General features: G+C 43.0%; 1 protein-coding gene across 3 annotated transcripts in view; it reads right to left on the reverse strand.

Moving 5' to 3' along the window:
• ADAMTSL1 (ADAMTS like 1) overlaps nucleotides 1-12,603 on the reverse strand; it is a 470,149-nt gene that overhangs the window by 104,649 nt on the left and 352,897 nt on the right. For all 3 annotated transcript variants that reach the window (XM_063321445.1, XM_063321444.1, XM_063321446.1), the window contains 2 exons: nucleotides 11,984-12,095; nucleotides 11,216-11,354 (listed from right to left, as the gene is read on the reverse strand). In XM_063321445.1, coding sequence (XP_063177515.1) covers nucleotides 11,216-11,354; nucleotides 11,984-12,095 — 251 coding nt within the window. The remainder of the gene's footprint in view (nucleotides 1-11,215; nucleotides 11,355-11,983; nucleotides 12,096-12,603) is intronic.

A 12,603-nucleotide genomic window follows, 5' to 3' on the forward strand; every position in this document is an offset into this window, starting at 1 on the left:
TGGGAGCAGCTAACAGGACTCATTCACACAATACCTAGAGCAAACCTGCTTCGGCAAGAGCGGCAGCACAAAGCAAATTATTTTGAAGATTTGTTGTGTCTCATATGTCTGAAATCTATGCATTTCAGACCAACAAGTTGTGTCTTATACTCTGCAGATTGGTTTGTCTTCCTCCTGAGTGCTGGCAGCTTCAGCCCAGTTGCGCTTCCAAGGCACGTGTCCAGCTGGAGCAGGAGCTGCACATGCCAGAGGTGGGTGTGCCGCACACAGGTCTGCCATCGCTGCAAGCGTTCAGCTTTCCCCTGGGATGGGTGCCCGCAGCCACGTTCCTTGAAAGTTGTGTTTGCTGTCATCTTCCCTGGTAGCTCCTTTTCTTCCTTAAGCTACGCCCTTAGCACGAATGGCAGGCGTGAATGCCTTTCTCCTGTAGCTCCCTGAGGACAAGGTGCCAGACCTTCCTGCCACAGGATGGCTTGGGCACCTGCTGAGCAGAGCAGGGGCACGGGAGCTAGAGCTGAGAGAAGAGCCAAGCAGAGAGAAAGGGCAACTCCTCCGGAGGTGCCTCAGGGTGGTGTGACCCTGCATGGGTACGATGTGCTGAGGCTGGGAGTGGGTAGAGGCGCCTGTCGCTCCCACGCTAGTGTCCCTGCCGTGCCCAGCCTCCGCAGGACACTCATATGCCTTTGGCTCACAGCCTTCACTTCTGCTGTGGCCTCTGTTTTCCTGGGGGTTTCCTAACCACAGCGCTGCAGCCACAGGGCTGCCCACATTCCCAGACGGCTGGAGCTGTTACACCTCTTTCCTGTTGGGGACTCGCACAGCGAAGATTTAGACCTTTGCTGAAATCTATTGGACTTGAGAGTAAGTGATCTGTGTGTCAGAGACTATGCCATCTAAACAATGGTCCAAAGTATGTCTATGATATTAATAGCAATCAGCAAATAATAATAAAAATTTGAAGCAGCTTAAATTGGCTGTGGACGGCTAATTCATTAAGTGAAAGAAAACACTTGGAAGACCCGAAAAGTTCATCACAAAAGACAAGATTTTAGCATCTAAGCCACCATCTCCCTGAGAGCCATGTTTATCACTGGACAGAAAACAGGCTTGTGAAAAAGTCTCATTTAACACTACAAATCTAACACTAAGGCAGTGTGTGATACTGCACCTTCCTCTCACACTGCTCTGTGAAGATGCCACAGTGTGACCTTATCACCTTGTGCTACAAGAACGCTTTCTGCCCTGAAAAACAGGTATTGATGCCCACACATAGAATCATATAATGGTTAGAGTTGGAAGGGACCTTAAAGATCATCTAGTTCCAACCCCCCTGCCCTGGGCACGGACACCTCCCACTAGACCAGCCTGCTCAAAGCTCCATCCAGCCTGGCCTTGAACAATTCCAGGGATGGGGCCTCCACCACCTCTCTGGGCAACCTGTTCTAGTGTCTCACCACCCTCACAGTGAAAAATTTCTTCCTAATACCTAATCTAAATCTACCCTCTTTCAGTTTAGAACCATTATCCTTCGTCCTACCTCTACACTCCCAGATAATGAATCCCTCCCCATCTCTCCTGTGAGTACTGGAAGGCTTCTATGAAGTCTCCCCAGAGCCTTCTCTTCTCTAGGCTGAACAACCCCAACTCTCTCAGGCTGTCCTCATAGCACAGGTGCTCCAGCCTTCTTATAATCTTTGTGGCCTTCCTCTGGACCCGCTCCAACAGCTCTATGTCCTCCTTATGTTGGGATCTCCAGAGCTGGATGCAGTACTCCAGGTGGGGTCTCACAAGAGCAGAGTAGAGGGGTAGAATCACCTCCCTCCCTTGACCTTCTGATTACACTTCTTTTGATGCAGCCCAGGATGCAGTTGGCCTTCTGGAAGTGCACATTGCTGACTCATGAAGCACATTGCTTCTCATCAACCAGCAACCCCAAGTCCTTCTCCTCAAGGCTGCTTGCAATCCATTCTCTGTCCAGCCTGTATTTATACTTGGAACTGCCCCAACCCATGTGCAGTACCTTGCACTTGGCTTTGTTGAACTTCATGAGGTTCGCACGGGCCCACCTCTCAAGCCTTTTCAGGTCCCTCTGGATGGCATCCCTCCCTCCTGCATGTTGACCATGACACACAGCTTGGTGTCATCAGCAAACTTGCTGAGGGTGCACTTAATCCCACTGTCCATGTCTCTGACAAAGATGTTAAACAGCACTGGTCCCAGTACCGACCCCTGAGGAATGACACTTGTCACTGGTTGCCACTTGGAAATGGAGCTGTTGAATGCAACTCTTTGAGTGTGGCCATCCAGCCAATTCCTTACCCACCAAGTGGTCCATCAGTCAAATCCATGGCTCTCCAATTTAGATACACGATGTTGTGTGCTACTCTCTAATCTACCAATGCTGTAACGCTGTCATAGAAGGCCACCACATTTGTCAGACACAATTTGCCCTTAGTGAAGCCGTGTTGGCTGTCACCAATCACCTCCTTATTTTCCATGGTCCTTAGCAGACTTTCCAGGAGGATCTGCTCCATGATCTTGCTGGGCACAGAAGTGAGACTGACTGGCCTGTAGTTCCCCAGGTTTTCCTTTTTTCCCTTTTTAAAAATGGGGGTTATGTTTCCCCGTTTCCAGTTGGTGAAAACTTCACTGGACTGCCACAACTTCTCAAATATGATGGACAGTGGCTTAGAAACTTCAGGCACCAGTTCCCTTAGGACTCACAAATGGATCTCATCAGGTCCCATGAACTTGCGCAGCTTCAGGTTCCTTAGATGGTCTCGAATGTGGTCTTCTTCTACAGTGGGCAGTACCTCGTTCTCTCAGTGCCTGCCTTTGCCTTCTGTGACTTGGGCAGTGTGGCTAGAGCACTTGCTGGTGAAGACTGAAGGAAAAAAGGCATCGAGTACCTCAACCTTCTCCATATTCCAGGTGACCATGTCTCCTGTTTCCTTCCAGAGAGGGCCCACGTTTTTCCTAGCCTTCCTTTTATCACTGACATACCTATAGAAGCTTTTCTTGTTGTCCTTGATGTCCCTAGCCAGATTTAATTCTATCAGGGCTTTAGCTTTCCTAACCTGATCCCTGGCTGCTCTGACAATTTCTCTGTATTCCTCACAGGCTACCTGTCCTTGATTCCTTTCACCCTCTGTAGGCTTCCTTTTTGAGTTTGAGTTTCTCCAGGAGCTCCTTGTTCATCCATGCAGGCCTTTTGATGTTTTTGCCTGACTTCCTCTTTGTTGGCATACATCACTCCTGAGCCTGGAGGAGGTGATCCTTGAATGTTAGCCAGCTTTCTTGGTCCCCTCTTCTCCTCAGGGCTTTATCCCACAGTACTCTACCAAGCAGATCCCTGAAGAGGCCAAAGTCTGCTCTCCTGAATTCCAGGTTAGTGAGCACCCTCCTTGCTGCCCTAAGGATCTTGAACTCCACCATCTCATGGTCACTGCAGCTAAGGCTGCCCTTGATCTTCATATTCCCCACCAGCTCCTCCTTGTTGGTGAGAACAGGGTCCAGCATGGCACTTCTCCTCATTGGCTCCTCTATCACTAGAAGAAAGCATTCCAGGAACTTCCTGGGTTGCTTATTTCCTGCTGTGTTTTCGCTCCAACAGGTGTCAGGGTGGTTGCAGTCCCCCATGAGGACCAGGGCTTGTGAACATGAGGCTACTCCTATCTGTCTATAGAGGGCCTCATCCACTCGGTCTTCCTGGTCGGGTGGCCTGCAGCAGATCCCCACTGTAATGTCACCTGTCCCTACCCCCCCTTTAATCCTGACCTGAGCTGCTCTCAGTTGGCTCCTCATCCATCCCCATGCAAGCAGAACTCCATGCACTGCAGCTGGCCATTGACATAGAGGGTGATACCTCCTCCTCATCTCTGCTGCCTGTCCTTCCTAAAGAACCTGTTACCAGGCTGGATTCCAAAACTCCAGTCACAGAAGCCATCCCACCACATCTCCATGATGCCAATAAGATCATAGTCCTGCAGGCATCTGCACATCTCTAACTCCTCCTGTTTACTCCCTATGCTACGTGCATTTGCATAGAGGCACTGTAGTTGGGGCCCCAGTGAAGCTAACTTACTGTATGGAGTGGCTGGTATTCCTTTGTGCTGCACTCCAGATGCTCTCCTGTTGACTTGTAACCCTTATTGGGGCTCTGGGTATCTGTTACTGGCATTGGCATCATACTGGTAGGAGTGGGATGGATTGAGGTTCCCCTCCTCCAGCAGCTCTAGTTTAAAGCCCTCTTCATGAGCTTGGCAAGCGTCTGACCAAAGATGCTCTTCCGCTTCTCTGACAAGTGGACCCCATCATGCCCCAGCAGACCAGGTTTCTCAAGGCGAGTCCTGTGGTCTAAGTAGCCAAACCTCTGTCTGTGGCACCAGTCCTGTAGCCATTTGTTGATGTGCCAGATTTGATTTCCCTATCAACCCACTTTCCTTTGACCGTGAGGACTGATGAAAAAACTACCTGCACACCAGAGTCCCTGACTGCTGCTCCCAGAGCTCTATAATCCTTCTTGATATTCCTCAGGCTGCTCCTGGCTGTATCACTGGTGTCCACGTGAAACAACAACATCAGATAATAATCAGAGGACTGTATGAGGTTTGGTAGTCTCTTAGTGACATCCCTGACATGAGCGCCCGGTAGGCTGCACACCTCCCTAGAGAGTGCATCAGGTCGGAAAACGCCTCTCTACATACCTCTCAGAAGAGGGTCACTTACTATCAGATGGTACCTGTTAACGTTTCCCTTCTGTTACTCTGTAAAACTATCACTATTTCCATTCAGAGCTGGGGTAGATGACATCTACAGTAACACCACAGGTATGTGCAACGTTGGCTTTTGAATGCCTACTTTTGCAGTTAGCGAGTATTGTAATTCTCAGTTAAGCTACCAATATGAGTTACATTTATGGTTTCTGGACCACCATGCTTAATCCTGAGATATAGATAGTATTGTGATCATCTTATCACATTACACTCTACCATTGTGTAACTTGAAGAATGACCATGTATTTTGTATTTATATATCCTTTTATATGGTCCTAGTACTTTATGGATTGGTAAAAGCCAATGTCCCCTACCTAAATATTGTTAAATGGAATGTCAGTGGATACTTAAATAACCTACTTAAAACCACAAGGACTGCTGAGAAAGCTGTCCTTCTGTGTCAACCTCCAGAAAAAACTCACACTTTAGACAGCGTATCTATTCAGCACCACAGTATGCTACCTTCATAATAAATGACTTGTTCATGGTGTACAGATTTCAAATTCTAAGAAACATATGGTTTACTTATCATTGCCACAGACTGCTAAAAATTAATCTCTTTAGAGGGCTTGAAGTGGGTGTTATCAATTGGAAGTAGTAAACGTACTTCTTTTCTGGAGAATGACTGTAATGCTTCTAAAAATCTTCTCCCTTTTTTATCCAGTTTAATATTTTATGATGGTTTGGATGAGCAGTGTTCGATAAAAAGGTGGAAATTTGTTGTTACTTCCCACTACTAAACGTTAACAACTGAATATCCAGTGAAAATTTCTGTGACCATTTTATTACTTGCTGCAGTATCGGTCTTTTCTAGGACTTAAATAGACTACATTTCCTGTAACTTTATCTTGGGCAGACAGATATTTGTATTTGATACTCATAGCAGTACAAGAACTACTTTCCCACCTTACAGTTTGTTATCTGATGCATCCTGACAGCTCCTTCCTGCCTTTCTTTCTGTCCTTCTTTCATATGAACTGTCTCCTTAGAGCTGAATTTGCTCTGCTATTCACATCTTTTAACACTTTGACGGATGCTTCCTGGCCCACCCTCCCTGCCTGTTCTGACAAAATAATTTTCTAGCTTAATTTAAATGCCTTTTACCCTGCCCAAAAATTCCAGGTTTTGTCTATTTGTCTTAAGAAAATTGCCTCTTTAAGCCTTAGGAGTATCTGCAGCTCATCTTTATCCTGCTCTTGAACTCAGGTGACCCCGATTATGACTACCAGAACACTGCCGCTGCAATCAGCTCCTTCTCCGTCTACAACTCCTGTATCTGGAGGCATACGTACTGCCATTTCTATTCAATTCAGCCTTCCTGAAAACTTACCTGGTGTCTCCTTTCCTGCTGTTCTGAATTGATTTTGGCCTCGTAAACTTCTCCCTGCCTTTTTTCATGCATAATGCATCATTTCAGCTCATTTCTCCAGCAACCTTGGTAGTTCCTTGGTAAATTCTGAACTGTCCAAAAATCACCCTCTATAAATATGCAGTTGGAATGACTGATGTTTGTTGACTGGGGTCTCTCGTTCACAGGCAGATTACTTTTTGCTAATACCAGTCTCACTTTTCCAGCTCATGCAACTTTAAGCATGCTGATGGAAAACGCTTGTTCTCCCTTCTGCTTTGATGGCTAAAACCTTCATGTCTCATCTTCCCCTGGAATGGTTTTCTCTTGCTGTCTTTAGGATAATTCATACACACATGATTTTCTGTGGAAATTGAGACCAGACCCAGCAATCAGAGGCAACCAAGGTTCAGAGAACACTGCAAGGCAGAAACGCTTTCTCAACCCCTCTGTAACAAATTAAGAACTTAAGTAAAAATGCAAATCAACAGAAATGACCATTTGCCTGAGGCAGAGATCAGGAAAGGGCATTGTCATGACCAGTGTCCCACATCCATGCAAAAAGCTGGGGTGTTGTCAAAAAGCCTAGTTATCTGTGGTAACTATGGGATATTTTATGTGAAAGAGTATTCAAAACAAAGTTTAAATCTACCATATGTCCCAGTTGAGGGCAATAACAATAAATGAGTCATTGTGTCTCAGCCCCCTCTCATCACTGGAGATCTATGGCTGCTACTGTGTAAATCAGAAAGCCCAGCTCGTCTTTTCAGGATCATACCAGCACTCCGGTTTTGTTCACCTTCCAGAAAGAATGTAGTGAAAATGGGAACGCTGCACTGCTGTGATACTTGGATTATAATTGCTATCTAATATAATACCTTTAGGGAAGGCGATAACAAGCAAAAAAGTATGTGTTTGGCAATTTCCTGCCTCAGCTGCCAATTGGTAATAAAGTAAGGAGACCTCTGTTACTGATTAAGAGGATATTCTATGTTTATGTTGCCCTTTTAATCCTGCATATTTACCCAATACTAACTCATCTTCTTTTAAAGGAAATATATAAAAGTTATCATACACGTCTTGCGCTGTTGCCCAGGAAATTGTATACACTTCCACATCATGAAGTATACTGGGGACTTCTTGCTACCTGGGGTTCCTCTGAATTGCCATAATATCCTAGCAGCCTTTTGCTTTTACATGTGCTTTTACTTGTACTTCATCGCTCTTTTTAGATTAGTTAAAAATTAACAACTAAAAAGTACAATTTTATTTAAATTTAAGTTTCTTTGTGCTTATACCTGCCTCCACCACCCCTCAGTGTGGACAGTTAAGTGAGAATGTCAAAAGAAAATCTTTTTTGAGGGGCAGAGGAGTTTGGAATTTTGCTGGAGGACTTCATAAACTGTGGATATCTGAGAATTCTGTCAGGTCTCTGGGTGTTGAAACTCTTGGATGAACTAGAGATTTTTCCCCAGACTTTCCACAGTATGCTGCTGAGTAGGTGAATGATGGGTGGGGTAAAAGTCTTTTTCATATTTGTCAAAACTGCTTTTTGGAGGAATGCCTTTGAATTATGAAAGAAACGCTATCTTCAGCTTATAGCACCTCAGAGTTGTCTCAGGTAAGCGTTTAGCACACCTAGTTAAGTCAAATCTAAACAGACTTCTTCCCAAAGCAGAAAAAACATTCCATTCACCTTTCATTAGAGGATACCAGACAGGACGATACTGATGATAGCAAAAAAACCTCACCTAAACCTTCCTGTCTGTGAAGTTTTGGATAGTAAAAAGACTTTCAATTAATTAAATATGTGAAGTCTTAGTGTTGGATTTTGCCACATAGAAGGGGCGTGAACTAGATCGAATTATTTACATCCGTAGACATGATACATGTATTTGCCAGTTAAGTACAGACTGTTGTAAAATCTTAATGGACTGTAAATAAACAGATATTTTCTTTCTATCTTTCTAAGGCGGAAGACAAAGCCCAAAGAGGGTCAATGAGAGGGTCAACGCCCTGTATAGGGCATTGATAGTATGCAGGGATGAAAAGGGACATGGTGTCATGACAGGTTTTCTGTCCTGTGAGACACTAACTACTGGTCTTAGGTAGGTGGTCGGGCCACCTTTACTTAATGCAGGAAAGGAACATGTGTAAATTATATATGTTTGATAAGTAACCTTCCCCACACTGCTTTTCCTCTGATTATGTGAAAAACTGTGTTTGCAGAAAGAAAAGTTGATTCATTTTCCATCTTCGTTCAGCCTAAGCTTTTTTTGCTACTCATGATGCCAGCAATACTGTTAATTATGGTCATAATAAGCACAATAAAGTAGAACGTTTCTGTGCGCTAACCCTAAAGAGGCAGCTAATTCCAGGCCCACACAATACTCCTGGTATTCATTTAAACTTCTCTTTCAGCCTGCTGTTTGCTGAAAGTTCTAATGTAATTGCTCCTACAGTAACCCCTCTCGGTTGCTTTATTCAGCACCACTGTGGTCTTCCACGATTATTTTCTGTGGCATTCATTGACACACCATAGGAACAGTCAGCAACCACTAATCAGCTGTGCCTCACTGGGACTGGGTTTGCCAGGAAAAATTAACATCTTCGTTTTATACCGGCAGCTCCCACACAGCAAAGACAGAGCAGAGCCAGGACGCCCTCCTCGCTCACGCTCCTGACCCCGTTGTTCTGCTTCACCTACCCTCTTCCTGACTGTAAGAAAGCATCGGGATTCCAGAAGTTACCACAGATTTCCTCTGGTTTTCTGTCTGGGTTGTTGATTCTTGAATTCTTTACAAAGGCACTTTTGAAAATAATCATTTGCAATTTGGCATTCCGTGAGGATGTTTCCAAAAAACCAGTTCCTCTCTGTTACTGCCTGTACCCTGGGACAGCATAGCTGTACTTCTAAATGACTCTCCTTCCCCTCAGGGTCTTTATATCAACAACTTTGCCCTGTTATGTCTTATATAAAACAAAAATTGCTTCCTGACATCTGCCCAGCTGCTATTTTTTTTCTCTCTTTTCTTCCATGTACCATGTAGTCGTTTGTCTTACCATTTGAGAATATGGCATTTAAAATGATCAGGAAAAGTATGGAAAATATCCATAATACAAATTCCAGAGGCAAATTACATATTTGACACAGAACTGTATTTTTAAAAAGTAGCAGCTTAGGCTTGTAAAAAATAAAGCAGCTACATAAAATTACTTTCTCATTGGTACTGTGAGAGGTGAATCTAAAAGACAGGTTCTATATCTACTCATACCTTTCAGCAATGCTTTTTCTGAGATGTTTGTATTTAGGTCTCTTACCTGATCATCCCTGGCCTCTACTTTACTGACATTTGCCTCAAACAATTCAAGGAGAATTCAAAGAAACAGTTTTTGATCTGAGAAAATCACTGAGGAAAAAATGCAAGAACTTCATTATAGTAAGGTTTCTAGTTGTAACTCTTAACATATTTAAGTAACCTGAGAAATTAATATTTTTTTTTTTTTTTTTTTTTTTTTTTTTGTGGAAAGTGCGAGGACAAGAGAAGCCAGACACTGAACTTGACAGAATATTGTTAAAGGAAAAAATGGTCTTGTTGCATTGTGGGGAAGCACTCTCTAAGTTGAAAAATCACTTATGAGTACATGTTCAACAGGAAATACTTTTCACGAAGCCCTAGTGAAGCTGCATTCTGAATATTATATCCTTAATACATCCTAATGAAAAACTTGATAAAGTATGTAACTTAAAGACTGTACAATGCAGCTGCAATGATGTTAGATTTTGAGATTTGATATTTCCACTTTTTAATTCTGAGAGATTTTCACTTCAAATTTAAAACTGTATGAGAACATTTCTGGGTTTTAACTATTTACAAAGAGAATTACTGTTAAAAATGTATTTACTAGAACAAAGGAATATAAAATGCCATACCCTCTCGGGTAAACGTGTCTTCAGTGATGAACAAACCTGAGTGTTAACTCCAGTTACGAAAAGTCAATGAACTTCAATGAAAACTTTCTAGAAGAGGCAAAAACTATCTTGGGCTTGGAGTGATTTGTCCTTGTCTGATAATGCCTAGTTAGTCTAAAGCTGGTATACCTGGCTTGGGAAGCAGTCATCCTCAGTCAGGTGCATACATAGCCCATAGGTCCCCAAAACATCCTTCTCCTGGCTAGGACATCTTTTTTCTATGGCAACCTCCAGCAATCTGAAGGGCCAAAGCAACTTTTTAGGTGACACGTGCTTGAACTCATGTTACCAAACTTGGCTCAAAACTAGTGTAGAGGGAAAGGAGCAGGTAAACAAATGGCTTTATGGCATCCTTGCACACATGCCTGCTGTGCTGTGTTTAACCATCTTTTAGGAAAACCACACAAGAGGACCAAAAGTTTTATATTACACAAATAAATGCTTGCGGCTTATGAGTGGCTGGAGACTGACTTCCACTGAAGTTCAGGGGAATCAGTGCAAAAAAGGACTGGTTCTTTCTGTGGTTTTGTACCTTTTCTTGTACACAGGAATCTGACTCCGTGATCTTACTATTTTTACTACTAATCTTCTGAGGAAGAATGCTTGGTAGGGAAGCAGAGAGTAGTCTTTTGTGCAGCGCCAAAAGGTATTGATAATTAGAACAAATTCCTGTGTTACATTCTTACAAGCTGCCATGACTGCAAGTAAGCTTTTTACTATGGAGAAAATGTAAAAACCCATAAAAATAATGTCCCTAATTGTGATGACAACCATTTTCCAGCAACATTTTTCCCTCAAGAGGATTTTTCCCATCTCACTAACACTTAGGAGATATGTATTGATCATGGGGTGGTATCATGGACAATTTGTTTTCTCACACTTTATAATATATAATGAGGCAAAACACAATCTGAGGGGAAGAAACAACCATTTCAGATCAGTTCTTTGCAATGTGGAGGTGTGAAACAGAGGTCTTTTTCTACACAGTACATCCTCAGTATAAGAAAGAGGTTGAATTATGTAGGCTAAATGACACTGTAAGCACTAGCAACTGAATACTTTCCTACTTTATTTCACTCCTTTAGAGCCCAGTCTCTTTTAAAACTAGAGCTGACTGACCTTGCAGGACAAGGATCCAGATTACACTCTTGAAGTTTTGGCTTTGGCTTGATATTTTCAGGATAATAGTGACAGTATTGATCTGCTACTACCCGGTTGCTTCTCAGATCAAAACATTCAGCAGATGTCAGTTGATAACCTGCAATAGACAGCAGAGGAAATAATATGTGATGTGGTGTTCTTCCTGTCTCTCTCTGAAGTGCATCTAAGTTCTGGTTTGGTAAAAAGAAAACTGAAAATATCAGCACTTTTGGACACAACAGCTGCTGTTTCACAGAACAGATTGAAAACAACAACTTAAATCACATGTAGTAGGAAAAAAAAGATAACCAGTATGGTCAAATAAAAATTCAGAAGCCTAGAGCAAAAACAAAAACCAAAGGCTGAGGTTTCTTGGCAACCAAGACTCATGCACTCTGTTCCCGTTCAGAGGGTAAAGTTGCTGGTGGCAACAGGAGCAAGGAGACATCTTGTGATTCCAAAGCGGGCCTAGATCCCATCAGTCTTTATGTTGACAGCTGTAGCTGTCAGCTGTAGCATTCAATGCAGTCATATGGATAGAAAAAATGTACTTCAGCTATAGAGCCTGGTACGATGCTAAAAAATCTACAGGCTACTACCACTGTTGCTACATCCCTCCCTTCATTTCGATGTAACTGCTTTCATTTTCAGATTTTGTCCATTTTAAATGTTTAAATCTCAGTGCAGCAGTTGGGACAGATGCTGTACGCAGATGACAGTTTCTGGAATACAGTGGTAATTCATTACCTCCGCCACAGGATGCTGAGCAAGGGAAAAAATCAGTTTCCCTCCATCGGTGAATGATAGGCTGATAGAAGATAAACTGAACTGAACTGTCGGCAGCACCAGCATAGCGGATCTGAAAAAGATGTAACACCAAAGAGTGAACCTGACATAAATACTGGCAAGAAGCATTCTGACACATGAATCTTGCAGCTACTTTGCAATAAGAAAATGAAATGCATAAACCAGAGCATAGATTAATGGCAAAATCTTGTCTGCAAAACAGACAAATAAATTTCTAGGCATAATCCGTGGCATTTCTGACCATTCTGAGACCACGTTCTGAAATAATGAATGCATGGTAAATGCATGGTCAGTGCTACTGAATAATTTTATAGGCACAGAGGACATGGACTAACCTTTATTCCATCAGAATATCACCTACCACTACCTGCTGGCTGTCCATGCCATAATGACACGGATTTTAGATCTTTAATATTTCCCAAACCCTTCTGAGACCATGTATACTATATTGATAGTTCAGAGTCAAAAATGGGAGACTGTGCTATGAGAAATACAAAAGTATGGGTGGCCGATGGCTGGACTTGGTGATCTTAGAGGTCCCTTTCAACCTAGACAATTCT

Source organism: Chroicocephalus ridibundus, chromosome Z, assembly GCF_963924245.1.
Source record: "Chroicocephalus ridibundus chromosome Z, bChrRid1.1, whole genome shotgun sequence".
In the NCBI taxonomy this organism is placed as follows: domain Eukaryota; kingdom Metazoa; phylum Chordata; class Aves; order Charadriiformes; family Laridae; genus Chroicocephalus; species Chroicocephalus ridibundus.